This window comes from Ursus maritimus, unplaced genomic scaffold (genome assembly GCF_017311325.1).
Source record: "Ursus maritimus isolate PB19 unplaced genomic scaffold, ASM1731132v1 scaffold_27, whole genome shotgun sequence".
Lineage (NCBI taxonomy): Eukaryota > Metazoa > Chordata > Mammalia > Carnivora > Ursidae > Ursus > Ursus maritimus.
The window spans coordinates 31,851,669-31,865,112 of NW_024425230.1; the positions used below are offsets into that span (position 1 = coordinate 31,851,669).

The 13,444-nt window shown below is 32.7% G+C and overlaps 1 protein-coding gene across 1 annotated transcript in view; it reads left to right on the forward strand.

The window, feature by feature from the left end:
- Positions 1 to 13,444, forward strand: part of MYO9A (myosin IXA) — a 281,871-nt gene that overhangs the window by 66,981 nt on the left and 201,446 nt on the right. The window contains exons 6-8 of the mRNA XM_040643036.1: positions 884 to 940; positions 4,081 to 4,178; positions 7,780 to 7,906. Of these exons, the coding sequence (XP_040498970.1) occupies positions 884 to 940; positions 4,081 to 4,178; positions 7,780 to 7,906 (282 nt within the window). The remainder of the gene's footprint in view (positions 1 to 883; positions 941 to 4,080; positions 4,179 to 7,779; positions 7,907 to 13,444) is intronic.

Sequence of the window (13,444 nt, forward strand, 5' to 3'; positions counted from 1 at the left end):
AATTTTATTATTTCTCATATTAATAAAAATTCTAGAATTGATATTAATGGAATTGGTATGACAGTAGATCACTTAAATAACAGATTGTCTTTTCTTGGTTTTTTGATTGTTTGAGGCACGATGTAATATCCATGGAAATAAATGCCTTTATGGTAATTTAAAAAATCCTTATGAAGGTTTAGTGAGGAAATTGACATTTTGATGATGGTTCAAAGGTTACAGTATATATTTAAAGTTATGAAAGTAACATCCTAGACTTTTCCCAAGATACACAGGATGTTATGTAACTGATATTTCTTAATTTTGAGACTATGTATTTATATAAACTAATAAAACTTTGTATTAATGTATCGATTTCAAAATTATTTAAAATATCACTTCTTGATATAATACTAGACATTTGTATTATAAAAAATTAAGTAGATTTAAAAAAATAATTGATTTAGCTTCTGAGCTTTTTCTTTTCCCTGTTAAACTCTTTGCAGATATTTGGGTGATTAAATACTTCATTTTTAAAAACTAATAATTGCTCATAAATGAGCTGGTAGTCCCGAGCTTATTACTCTTCTTCCAGATATTTTTTTGTTATCAGTGGCCACACCATACATATTCCTGTCATAAAGTGGTCAGTATTCATAGAATATGAGACTGAGCAGTTAATACAAATCTCAGAGTCACTGTAAAACAGCAAGTATGGATTGGTTGTAATAATATATGATCTCCCAGAATCTGAATATTTACCTAGTTGTTTCTTGTTTTATGCTGCTATACGAAATAACTTTCTTTGGGTAGCAGCAGTGCTAACTGAATACTACCATCTAAGAGATGATTAGAGAAGAGTGATAACCCTTACTTCTACCTAACTAATCTGCCTTACTTTCAGATAACAAAGAAACCCCTCAGACAGAGCTGGGATGATTATTGCTATGATTCTGAGCCGGTCAGTACAAGTACCTAAATATTCTGTCTGTTAAAGGACCCTCACTCACCTTGCTCATTTGCACCTATCTCATGACTTAGAAAGAAAATCAGCTGAAATACAAAGAATCTAGGAAAGAAGAAAAATTAATTTTAATTTATTTGAATTGATATATTTGTATGTGTATGGTTTGCGGATTTAAAACCAGTCAATTTTTAAAAAGTTTATTTTGTTGCTTATGTTTAGTTTATATTTATTTTGACAATAAATTAATTGCATTCCTGACTTAAGCATTGTTATGGATTCTTTTGAGCTACCGGTTGTTTTCTTGAGGTGTATTTTTTTTCAATTTTTTTTTTTTAGTGATTTCATTACTTACATGTTATGAGTAGTATGTATTTTTTGTCTCAAAAAGGTATAACTTTCTTGTTTTATGTGTCAGTTAACAGTCTTTTCACATGATGAATGCATGTGCATTTTTCTTTGAAATTTTTTTAGTGGCAAGAGAGGCTGTAAACTTTATATAATTTGCTAAAAATTAAGAATTGAAATTCCTGTAAATAAGATTATTTTATGTTTTTAATTGAGTGATTTAAGGGCATATATGATGTAATATAAAATGAATAGGTAAATTTAGCTTTATTTTTATATTTTATAAGGACAAAGTTGGTAATCAAAAAAGGACACAAAAAATCTTTTTCCTTCCCTTTGTAGTGAGGTCAGATGTAAAGGCTGAAAACATGCAGTCATCTATATCTATTAATTAACTAATGAACTAATTTATTAATTATTCCTTCTGGAAACATAACATGTCTTGGTTCTTGCTTTAAATAACTATGACTTTAATTTTCACTGTGTGATTACATACTCCACTAATTACAAAACTAGACTGTTTCGGAGTTGAGAAGGATCAGGAATTTTTTCCTTCATGCAAAGTTTAATTGCGTTACCTTTTAATAATATATCAAGTAATTTATGGTTTCAGAGTTAACATTTTGGAATATTTTAGACATTTAAATTTATAGATTCTGATACATTTTAGTAGAAAAATTTACACTGTTTGCCACTCTTGAGAAGCTTCCATCCTTTACCTATTAACCTCAAGTGACTGAGTCTCATTGGGAAGTAGGTAGGAGACTGGTAATACTCATATGGCAAATGTAAGACTTGATGGTCTGTACAGAGCTTATTGTGATATTATGAACGGGTCTGCTGTTATTTAGACAGTCTAAGTCATGCTTCAGAATTTGGGCTCTGAAGCAGACAGACCTGACTTGAATACTGGCTTATCCACTTACTAGTTTTGAGAACCTGAGCAGGTCACGTAATTCTTTTGTTTCCACCATCTATTTAATTGGATAAAAATGGTCTTTAACTTTTGTGAGAATTAAATTAGACAATGCATCTAAACAGCTTGATAGAGTGTTTAGTATTTAGTAAGTATACAGTACATGTTCCCAGAGCTGCTGCCACCATCGAAATCGCCATTATCCATCTTTTCCTTATAGAGTTTTGTACCCATATTCCTCTACTCCCTTTGTATCTTTCATCACTAGCCTCTCACTTATTGTGTTTTCAATCAAGTTTGAACTCTGAATAATTTCTGTTGCTTTTTCTCACAAGTTAATGAAAGCAAGCAGTCAATCTGAGGATCTTTTGGTTTTCTTTTTCCTTTTAGCTCCTCAGAGTTGATTTGGGGGCAAACTAAACTTTGTTTCCCTCTGAGTTATGAGAATTTATGTGACTTAGCATGATAAGAAGAGAGGATTGTTAGGTACTGTTCTGTAATTTTCCTATATTATCATACATGTAATGGAATTATATGGTGAGAAAATTGCTTTTAACAAGGGACCTCTTGTTGCCTATCGTATATTGATTTAATTCCTGTTAAGGGTTATCCTATTAAATAAATAAGCTCAAGCAACTGGTGTTGCCTGGGAGAGTGCAGAGGATTTAGAACTGGATAGATTTTCGTTTTGCCACCCCTGTCGTTTAGGTGAATTATTTAACCTCTGAGCCTGTTTTCTTTCCTGTTGAATGTATATATAATTATATACATAATTATCTCCTTGTGTTTATATCTAATTTTAAACTTTATATCTATATTATTCATTAACTCGTTCCTACAGGGTCATAAAGCAGGTTTACATGCTAGATACTTGATAGTTTAAAAAAATAAATGAGTACTTTCTCAAAAAGAAATGTTTCATTTAATTCAGGAGTTATTCAATAATTCAGTGATTGTATATTTACTTTAGTAATTACCTGCTCTCTTCTTGGCACTGATTTGATGCTGGAGATCAGCAGTGATTAAAACAGATAACAGTTAATGAATTTATTGAGTACTTGATTCAACATTCCACAGTAAGATAGGCATTAAAAAAGTAAATACATGTGAGGAAGTTTTTGAAAATGTAGCTGTAAGGGACTGTGAGAACATATATTAAAGGGCTTTTAAAAAATTACTTGTCATTTTAAAGATAAAGATTATGTATATGTTTGACTTCTTTGGGAGCTGAAGTGCAAGGGTTACTCTAAAAATAGTATTTTTTTAATTTGGTACTTCACAGCTATCTTTACTAACGTGTGTTTTTTGCAGATTTTTGATTTTCACATATACTTTCTTTTTCTATTTGATAATTATGTTTTTATGATTTCATTAAGAACTATTTTTATTATATCTAATATTGATATAAACATCTTTATATTATAAAAATTATGCTCCATTTCTCAACTAAATTACTGCCTCTTCTAAAATTTATTTTTGTGTCTCAGGACCTAGTTCAGTGCCTTGCATAAGGGTAGGCATTTATTAAATATTTGTTGAATAAAAACATTTGTGGAATTGAGCTCTCTTAAATGCTTTGGATCTTCAGAACTCTTCAGCACCACTCAAAATCAAACTTGGTATCAGAACATTTTATAATATTGTTAGCTCTCCTTGCCTTGGTGATTGTGAAAGGGAGAAAAAAAGGTAACTTACTGGGATTTTGGTAGGTATGTGTTCAGTTTGCATACCTGTAATAAGAATTCTCTAAATATTTCACCAGCTCTAATTTTTATACTCAGGTTTACTTACCTAGAATTACTTTATTTCTGAGTGGCTTACCTTACTTTTCAATAGATAATCTTGATTTCTTCCCCATTTCTTAAATAAGCAGGATTGCTTCTCGGTGGAGGGGGAAGATTTGAGGCATGATTTTGAACGCTTACAACTGGCCATGGAAATGGTAGGATTTCTTCCCAAGACACGAAGACAGTGAGTTTATTTATTTTATTATTATACCCTTGGTAGAGAACAAATCACAATGTGTGTTTCACAAGGTCCTTTTCCTTGGTCCTTTGAGAGAATTTTCTAACAGATATTCCTGATCTAGTGCCTCCTCCTTCCTTATTAAGCATTGTTTTGAAAATTTTTCTAGAAGACATGCTTTGAATTGCTTTTTTATTATAAATTCTTTGAGAATCTCGTGAAAGTTGGAGCTCTTCTTCCTGTAAACTGTGTATCCATAAATATTTGCCTACAGTTGGAGGAGTTCATGGTGCTCCTGAAGCCTGTCCATAGACCTTATTTAGAAACTTGCTTTTTAACACTAGTTTTATAGCTTCTTATTTTCTGTATCATTGGTCTCTAATCTTATTAAGGCATGCATTACCTATCAGCAAAACATAATTTTCCCTGTATTTCCTGTATAAATTTATGTCTGTACTATAGTACTAAACGTATTTTGTTTATTATAAACAAAATAGAAATGTAAAAAGGTTGAGATAAAGATGTAGTAAATTATGTTTAAAATGAAACAAACTATTTAAAATTAAAGACACAAATAACCTTGACTCTCACCAGAAAAAAAAAGTAACAGAACTATTTTTTTGGAAAGGGAATTAGTTATGTCAGATCTGATTATATTGTCAACTTTTAATGTCATACTAAAAGTAGAAGAATAACAGCTCTGGTGTTTTCTTGTTTGCTTGTGATTACTATGAATCTTGAGTTAGCAGATTATTTGCCAAAATCTTTTTTTGAAAGATAAATTAAGGGATGCTTGGGTGACTCAGTTGGTTAAGCAGCTGCCCTCGGCTCAGGTCATGATCCCAGGGTCCTGGGGTTGAGTCCCACATTGGGCTCCTTGCTCATTGGGGAGCCTGCTTCTCCCTGCTTCTGGCTCTCTCTCTCTGACCAATAAATAAAATCTTAAAAAAAAAAGAAAGATAAATTAAAACCAGATGTAAATATGCAAGCCCATTTAATTGATTACATAAACTGCAATTCACTGAAAGTTACTAAGTAAATGAGAGTAACCCTATAGTTTCCTCCATGCTATATTACTTATATTCTCTCTTCGACATACTTCCTTTACTTCACATGACACCTGACTTATTGACATACATGGATCAAAGTGTCAATCTATATATTAAATGATAGTGAAACATAATTTCATTTTTTTAGATAACATAAGTTGGAAATAAAATATGTACTTCTCATACATCAAGGGGTCTGTGTGTCTTTTATACTTTCTGATATCACTGTATCCCATATTGGAAACCACTGGAAAATATATGTAATATATTTAGTAGCCTGACCTGTAATTTGACCTTTCATTATCTTTTAGATATTATCATCAGATATTCCTTAACACAAGTTTTGCATTTTAAGTAGACTGATAGTATCCTCTAAAACATTATGTTGTATTCTGAATGTCCAGTATTCTCCCCATTCCTTGAAGGACCCATCTTTATCTCTTTTTTACTCATTGAAGTACTTCCAGTTTTTTTTTAAATAACATACCATATGTACTGCTATTCCCCTCTCCTTTGACCATGATTGTGCTAATAAATGACAACATTCCTTTCGACTGCACTCAGATCTAACCCAGAATTCCTCTTAATACAACCTTGCAGGCATCCTAAAATTTGATATGTGAATGGAAACCTGTTTGCTTTAGAGTACTGTTCATGTCCTCCCTTTTTAATTTTTTAAGCTTATGTATTTATTTAAGTAATTTCTACACCTAACATGGGTCTTGAACTCATGACGCCAAAATCAAGAGTCACACACACTTCCTACTGAGCCAGCCATGCGCCCCATGTCCTACCTTTTTTTTTCATGTCCTACCTTTTTGATGAAATTTTTCTTAACAGCGTATTGTTTCTACTTTTAGTATTTTAAGATACCCTGCCTTGTAGTGTAGGTTTTTTTTTTTTATCTCCTAATAAAAGATTTTAAGCTTTTTGAGAAGAGGGATTTTTTAATTCATATTTTTAAATTTTTTTTATTGAGTTATTACAGTATATTAGATTGTTTATATAACATTTATTGTTGGAGACTATGTATCACATGTTTGTGTGTGAGGAAACATTAATGTATTGATTGTTGAACCCCAGATTCTGAAATGATATAATTAACAACCATATAAACTCCTACTAAAAATAGTTTTTAATAAATGGCCCATGAATTTGTGTTTTTATATCTTTTGGCTTCCATTAGTCTTTATAATGATTCATTTGATACTGAGTTTCCTCTCTAATTTACCCAGAGTACTTTTATGAGTTACTCCTTTATAATTGACTTGTATTTTGTTTGAATCATGTTAATGATTCAAACATTTACAATTTTAAATTATTTGAAAAATTAGATCTATCCATTGATAGATAGATCCATTGATTCAGGCCCTTTGAAAGTGTGGCTGTTTGGTTCCTAAAGCAGTGTCTTTATTTTATTTAGAATACTTTCTAATTTTCAGAAAATACATAGTTAAAATTTTATAAGTAGAACAGGTTCATCATAAGGAAATAATTGGACAAGACACAGAGATGTGTGTGTATATATATATGTATGTATGGGTTTCCAGGAAGGGCTTTTAGATGGAGTGTTTAGCTGTGTTAAATGCCGTTGAGAGGTCAGGTAAGGTAGGATATAATATATTTTCGTTAGTTACGTGGTGGTCCTTGGCAACGTCTCTCAGATATTTTAATGGGATCAGATGTCAGGATATGATAGAAATAGGGAATGACAAAGTGAAGAAAAGGAGTATAAGTTAATAGTTTAATAAGCTTGTTTGTGAAGTTAAGAAGAAATGTGGGATCTAGGATGGGTTGTTTAAAGTAAGAGAAAAGTGAAGTTGATATTATTTTGATAGAAGTTCTTGTAGATTCAGGTAAGAGATAGGAAATAGGTATAATAAGGTTCCTGAGTAAACTGAAGTTCACAGGATATAGAGCACAAGTAGAGGTTTAGTTTGATTGGAGGAAGATCATCTGTTCCTCTAAGACAGAAGGGAAGAATGGAATGGAGGGTCCAGTTGTAGATGTTTTACAGATGGGGCCTGATATTCGGTAATACACCCCAATGGCCTCATACTGTTTATTTTAAAAGCATTTATCAAGGGCACCATAGTATGATGTAGGAAAACCATTTCTTAAATATATATATCATAAAAAATCACCTAGGCTACTTGGTTAAGAAAATACAGATTCCAAGGCCTTGGCTTTAAAGATTCTGATTCAGTAGTTCGGAAATAGACAATGTAGAGAAAGGGCATTCAAGGCAGGATGAAAAGCATTTAGAAAGGTATGGACTTTGAAACACTATACAGATTCAGACAATAGCAAATCCTCTTCAGACAACTATGTCCAGTGGCACAGTACTGAAAGTAAGGTTATGTAAAGCACTTTGCACAGTCCCTGACATAGTATACATAAATTTTAGTTATTATAGTTATTATTACTGTATTTTTTATTTTTATGAAGACTAAATACATCATTTTGTACTGGTTAATTTGCTTGATTAGAATTTTGCAATGAGGTAAGTTTGGAGATTGCTCATAAGCAAGCTATAATTTATGGTTTTATTTTCACAGGATTTTCTCTCTTCTCTCAGCAATACTACATTTGGGTAATATCTGTTATAAAAAGAAGACATATCGGGATGACTCCATAGATATCTGTAATCCTGAAGTTCTGCCTATTGTCTCAGAATTATTAGAAGTGAGTGATTGTATTTCAGTTGTCATTTCTCAAATACTGGGTAACTTCTCACTTTTAATTTTGTGTAATTATTTGGTTAGGTGTAAATGGATTAATGCTTTTTATTAATAGTGTTTCTCCAAAAGATGGAATTTTTGCTGTTGATTTTGCCAGAACCTTTGGAAGGCTTGGGTTTTCTTGCCTGCCTCCCTTTGGCCTGGATATCCATAATCCTTCAATTTGCTGGGTAAAATGAGTATTTTACTCTAGACTGTGTCATATTCGAAGCCATTAGTAATTTGAGATTTCTTCTCATACTAAGAATTTGATTAGATTATTTATCTGAAGATGGGGTATCTGGATGAGTGGAGAGAAAAGGGTACTTTTTTTCTTCATGTCTAAATAAGTGCCAGAGGTCTTCATCTCCTACCATGCTTCTTCCTATAATCAAGGTCTGTATTACCTCATTCTTTCTTTCTAGAGTGATGATTTCTCATGTTTTCCCAGCTTCTCATCTTGCCGGTTTCATCTACAAAGGGGCATCATTTTTACTAGTCCTTCTCCTCTGACAGAGCAAGGAAATATATATGTGTTTACTAACCTGTGTGTATTCACATACTACAAGTGTTTTATTTATGTATTTATTTGATTGATTTTTATTATTATTAATGGATAATGTATTATTTGTTTCAGGGAAACAGGTCTGTGATTCATCAGTCTTACACAATACACAGTGCTCACTGTAACACATACTTTCCCAGTGTCCATTACCCAGCCACCGCATCCCTCCCACCCCCCTCTCCACTCCAGCAACCCTCAGTTTGTTCCTGAGATGAAGAGTCTCTGATGGTTACAAATATTTTTATATATCCATCTATAGCTATATAAAGATACACATGAGGTCCTGCTGATGTTTCTAACTAATACATTATCACGTGTATCATTCTAGCCTTCTCTCCTTATCTATAAACTCCCATTTTAACAGTGAGGAAGCTGTCTTCTACCTTCTGCTGTTCATTTACTTAATTATTCAATTTTAGTATTCAGTCAATCCTTGAACAATGCGGGGGCTAGGGTTACCAATCCCCCTGGGCAGTCAAAAATCTGTGTATAATGTTTGACTCCCCCAAAACGTAATAGCCTACTGTTGACCAGCAGCCTTACTGATAACATAAACAATTGATTAAAACATATTTTGTATGTTAGATACATTATATACTGTATCCTTACAATAAATTAAGCTAGGAAAAGATAATGTTAAGAAAAGCATAAGGAAGAGAAAATACAGTTACAGTACTGTATTGAAAAAACCCCTCAGGTAAGTGGACCTGTGTAGTTAAAACCCGTGTTGTTCAAGGATTAACTGTATATGTATGGGAATGTACATGTATTTATGTATGTGTGCACTGCTATGGGAAATAACTTTATCAACTAGGGTATAGAGAGAGTATAGTGTTCCTTTTGCCTTTAGTTTTTCAGACCCGATTAATTTCCAAAATTACTTGGGTTAGCAACTTTTCCTCCCACTCCCTTCATTGAGGTTGTTTCATATATTTGTCAAGCAGTTAGATTCTCTTGTTATGGTCTGAATTCCTTCCTAGAATCCTTCAATGTCTGAAATAATTTTCTAAAAGATTTGTTCTTTGTGCTGTATGGGTTATGACAAACGCATAATGTCATGTTCCTCCACTACAGTACTGTATAGAACAGTTTCACTCCTAAAAAACCCCTGTGCTTCACCTATTCAATCCCTGTCCTCAAACCGTTGGCAACCACTGATCTTTTACTACCTCTGTAGATTTGCTTTTTTCAGAATGTAGCATAATTGTAATTATATAGTATACAGCCTTTTTTCTATCTTTTTTTTTCTTTTTAAAGATTTTATTTATTTATTCGACAGAGATAGAGACAGCCAGCGAGAGAGGGAACACAAGCAGGGGGAGTGGGAGAGGAAGAAGCAGGCTCCTAGCGGAGGAGCCTGATGTGGGGCTCGATCCCATAACGCCGGGATCACGCCCTGAGCCGAAGACAGACGCTTAACCGCTGTGCCACCCAGGCGCCCCTCTTTTTTTTTCTTTTTTTAAGATTTTATTTATTTGACAGAGAGAGTGAGACAGCCAGCGGGAGAGGGAACACAAGCAGGAGGAGTGGGAGAGGAAGAGGCAGGCTTCCCGTTCCGCTGCGGGGGTTTGGTGCGGGGCTCGATCCCAGGACCCTGGGATCATGACCTGAGCTGGAGGCAGACTCTTAATGACTGAGCCACCCAGGCGCCCCAGTATATAGCCTTTTCTCTGACTGACTTTTTCACTTATTGATATGCATTTAAGATTCATTCATGTCTTTTTGTGCCTTGATAGCTCATTTCTCTTTATTGCTGTACAATATGTACATTGTATGGATGTACCATAGTTCGTTTATTCATTCACCTATTGAAAGACATCTTGGTTGTTTCCATTTTTTTGCAGTTATGAGTAGTCTGTCTTTTTTCTGTTAAAATATTACTCATCTTTCAAATCTTGGTTCATTGCCTCTTTAATAGGGTTTAACCTTATTAAACGGTCTAAACTGACTCCATCAGGGTAGAACATTTGTGTCTACTTAGCATAATTTAATATTGATTTTGTAGCAGAAAGTTAATTGTTTACTAGTTTGTGTCCATTATAAGGCGGCAGTGCTCTTTGAGAGCAATGGATGCCTCTTATTTATCAAACTTTATGGTGCTTATTATTTTGCACATGCTTGGGTGTTGCTTATTAACTTGAATGAAATGAGTTAGTCTGGTAGACGGGGCAGAAGGGGATACATTGAATTGAAACTAGACTCACTCATTGGAAAGAAGTTCTACCAGGATGTGGATGGAATGTGGTATCTGAAGGTGGTAATTTTGAAGGTCATGAGGGTCAGAGAACAGATGGTATTTCAGTCAGGCATTTTAGGTGATATTTTAGTCAACAGAAAGACTTGGTATTGTGGTAATAATAGTGCATTGTAGCTAGTGGTTTTACTTATAAGTTCAGGCATTCAGCAAGTTCCAAAGCTTCTGGTCCTAGTGCAGTATTCTTTCTTTAGTTAGAGACTAGTAAGAGCAATTCAGGTAATTCTAAAAGGAACCAAGTATTGGTAAAAAAGGAGAAATCCTGTTCTCAGAATCGGGCTTACCAGTGTCAGAGTTAGACTTAACTGCAATTGTGATTTGATACCAAATCTCACTTTTGAACCCAAGCTTCTTAACTTCGTTCTTTTTTTAAAAGCATTTTATTTATTTGAGGGAGAGAGACAGAACATGTGAGTGTGGAGTGGGGCAGAGGGAGAGAGAGAGAGAATCCCAAGCAGATTCCCTGCTGAGCAAGGAGCCCATTGTGGGGGTTGATCCCACAACCCTGAGATCATGACCTGAGCTGAAATCAAGAGTCGGATGCTTAACCGACTGAGCCAGCCAGGCACCCCTTAACTTCTGGACCAGTTCTAGGAATGGAAGTTTGGTAATAAATAGGAAGAAGTTATCTTCAAAGTTGAGGAGCTAGACAAGTACTGACAGGATCTATCTAATAGTATCCTGCTTGTATTTAGTTCTTAGAAATTATTTTTTAAAATGATTTCCTAAACTGAGGGTTGCTGGAGGGGACGGAGATGGGGGGATGGGGTAACTGGGTGATGGACATTAATGAGGGCGTGTGATGTAATGAGCACTGGGTGTTATATAGGACTGAAGAATCACTGAAGTCTACCTCTGAAACTAATAATACTTTATATGATAATTAATTGAATTTAAATAAAAAATAAAAAAATAAATGATTTCCTGTAATTGTTTAAAATTGGTAATAATAATTGCAACCTTAAGGCTTTTGTTGAGATACAATTCAAAGATAGGAGCAATAACTGGTTTAATTAAAATGTAAACTCTTTAGCTAAGATTTAATTTAATTCCTCTCCTGCTCAAAATGATTCAGCTCAATGATAAATATATAGTTTTTAAGAACAAATGTTTCTGAAATTATTTTTTCAATTATTTTTATAGTTTTGTAGTTACCTCAGGCAGCAGCAAATATTTTGAGGATTCTTTTTACTGAATTCTATTTGAGATGTATACTTGTGAAATTATTGAAAGATGAACAAGGTCTGGTAGATTAGTTGTGGGTAATTGTGGAACATATTTTTGTTGCATATTTTGGGGCATATTAGAATCATTGTCATTATCAAAAACTGTTCAGTTTTTAACAGATTTATGTATTTTGAATATATTTTAACATCTGTTGAAACAATATAAAGAATGGGGTTTTAACACATACCAGTTTCCCAATTAAGTGAATATGAGAAACATTGTAGACTTAGATATTGAACTCATTCCTAGTTATTTTGTGTTAATAAAGTTTATTTTTTTAATTTTAAAAGTCATATATGTACAACTAAGGACATTTGGGAAATTATAGAGGTAGTTGATTAAAATATCATGAATTCAGTAATATTTTCTTCAGGATTTTATCAAAGATAAGCAAGATTAGTGTATTTTGTATGTAGATGTGTGTACGATCATTATTAGGTTTTAGTGCCAGCATTAAGCCAACTCCTTAAAATGAGTTGGGTAGTTTTTTATCTTTTCAAAATTTTTCCTGCATTTAAGAGAAGAATCATTAGCAAAGAATAATATGTTCCTTAACGATTTGAGAGATAATCTTATGATCAACTGTGTTTGATGTCTTTACAGTTTGTTTTGTATTAACTAAGTTTTTAGGATTTTCAAATCTGCCTTGAGTTCATTTTGGTGATTTGTGTTTTTCTAGGAAATCATGTGTTGATTAAATGTTTAAAATTTATTATTTGGCATTCTTCGTAAATATCCTGTTAATGTTTAAAACCTTTTTCTCTATGGTGTTAGCTTTCTGTTTGTATTTAATTTTTTTGATTTGGTGAGTTGTCCTTCATTTCTTCTTTTCAAATAATTGAACTTTAGATTTATCAGTTCTACCATTTTAATTAATATGTATTGATTTCTGTTTTAACATATTTTCTTCATTTTTCTCTGTTAAATTATGAATTGTTCTCAATATACAATATATAGAAAACAATATAATAAACACCTATTAACAACCCCACTCATGTAATAAAATATTGCATATAATTGTAGCTCACTTTGTACTCTGCTATCCCAGATACAAACACTACTGTGAGTTTGGTATTTATCATTCTCATTCTTGTTTTTATATTTTCAGAATAGATGGATGTTTATATAAGAATATATAGTTTTCTATATATTTTTATACTTTATGTTTTACTGTATCATTCTAAAACTTGATCATTTTATTTAAATATTCACTTTTAGTAATAATTACTTAACTCACAATATAACAGTGGTTTTTATCACATAAGTTTTTTCTTAGTTTTATTAGTTTTGTCATATTTGTGTAATCTGGTATTTAATTTTTGTTTTTCAAAATATTTTAAATAGATGTGAAAGCTAGAGGTCTTACATTTAAACTTTGGCTATTTATTTTTAGTTTTACTGTAGTTTGTAAAGGTAATGTTCCTCAATTTTTTTCCAATTTGTTTTGAATTTGAAGA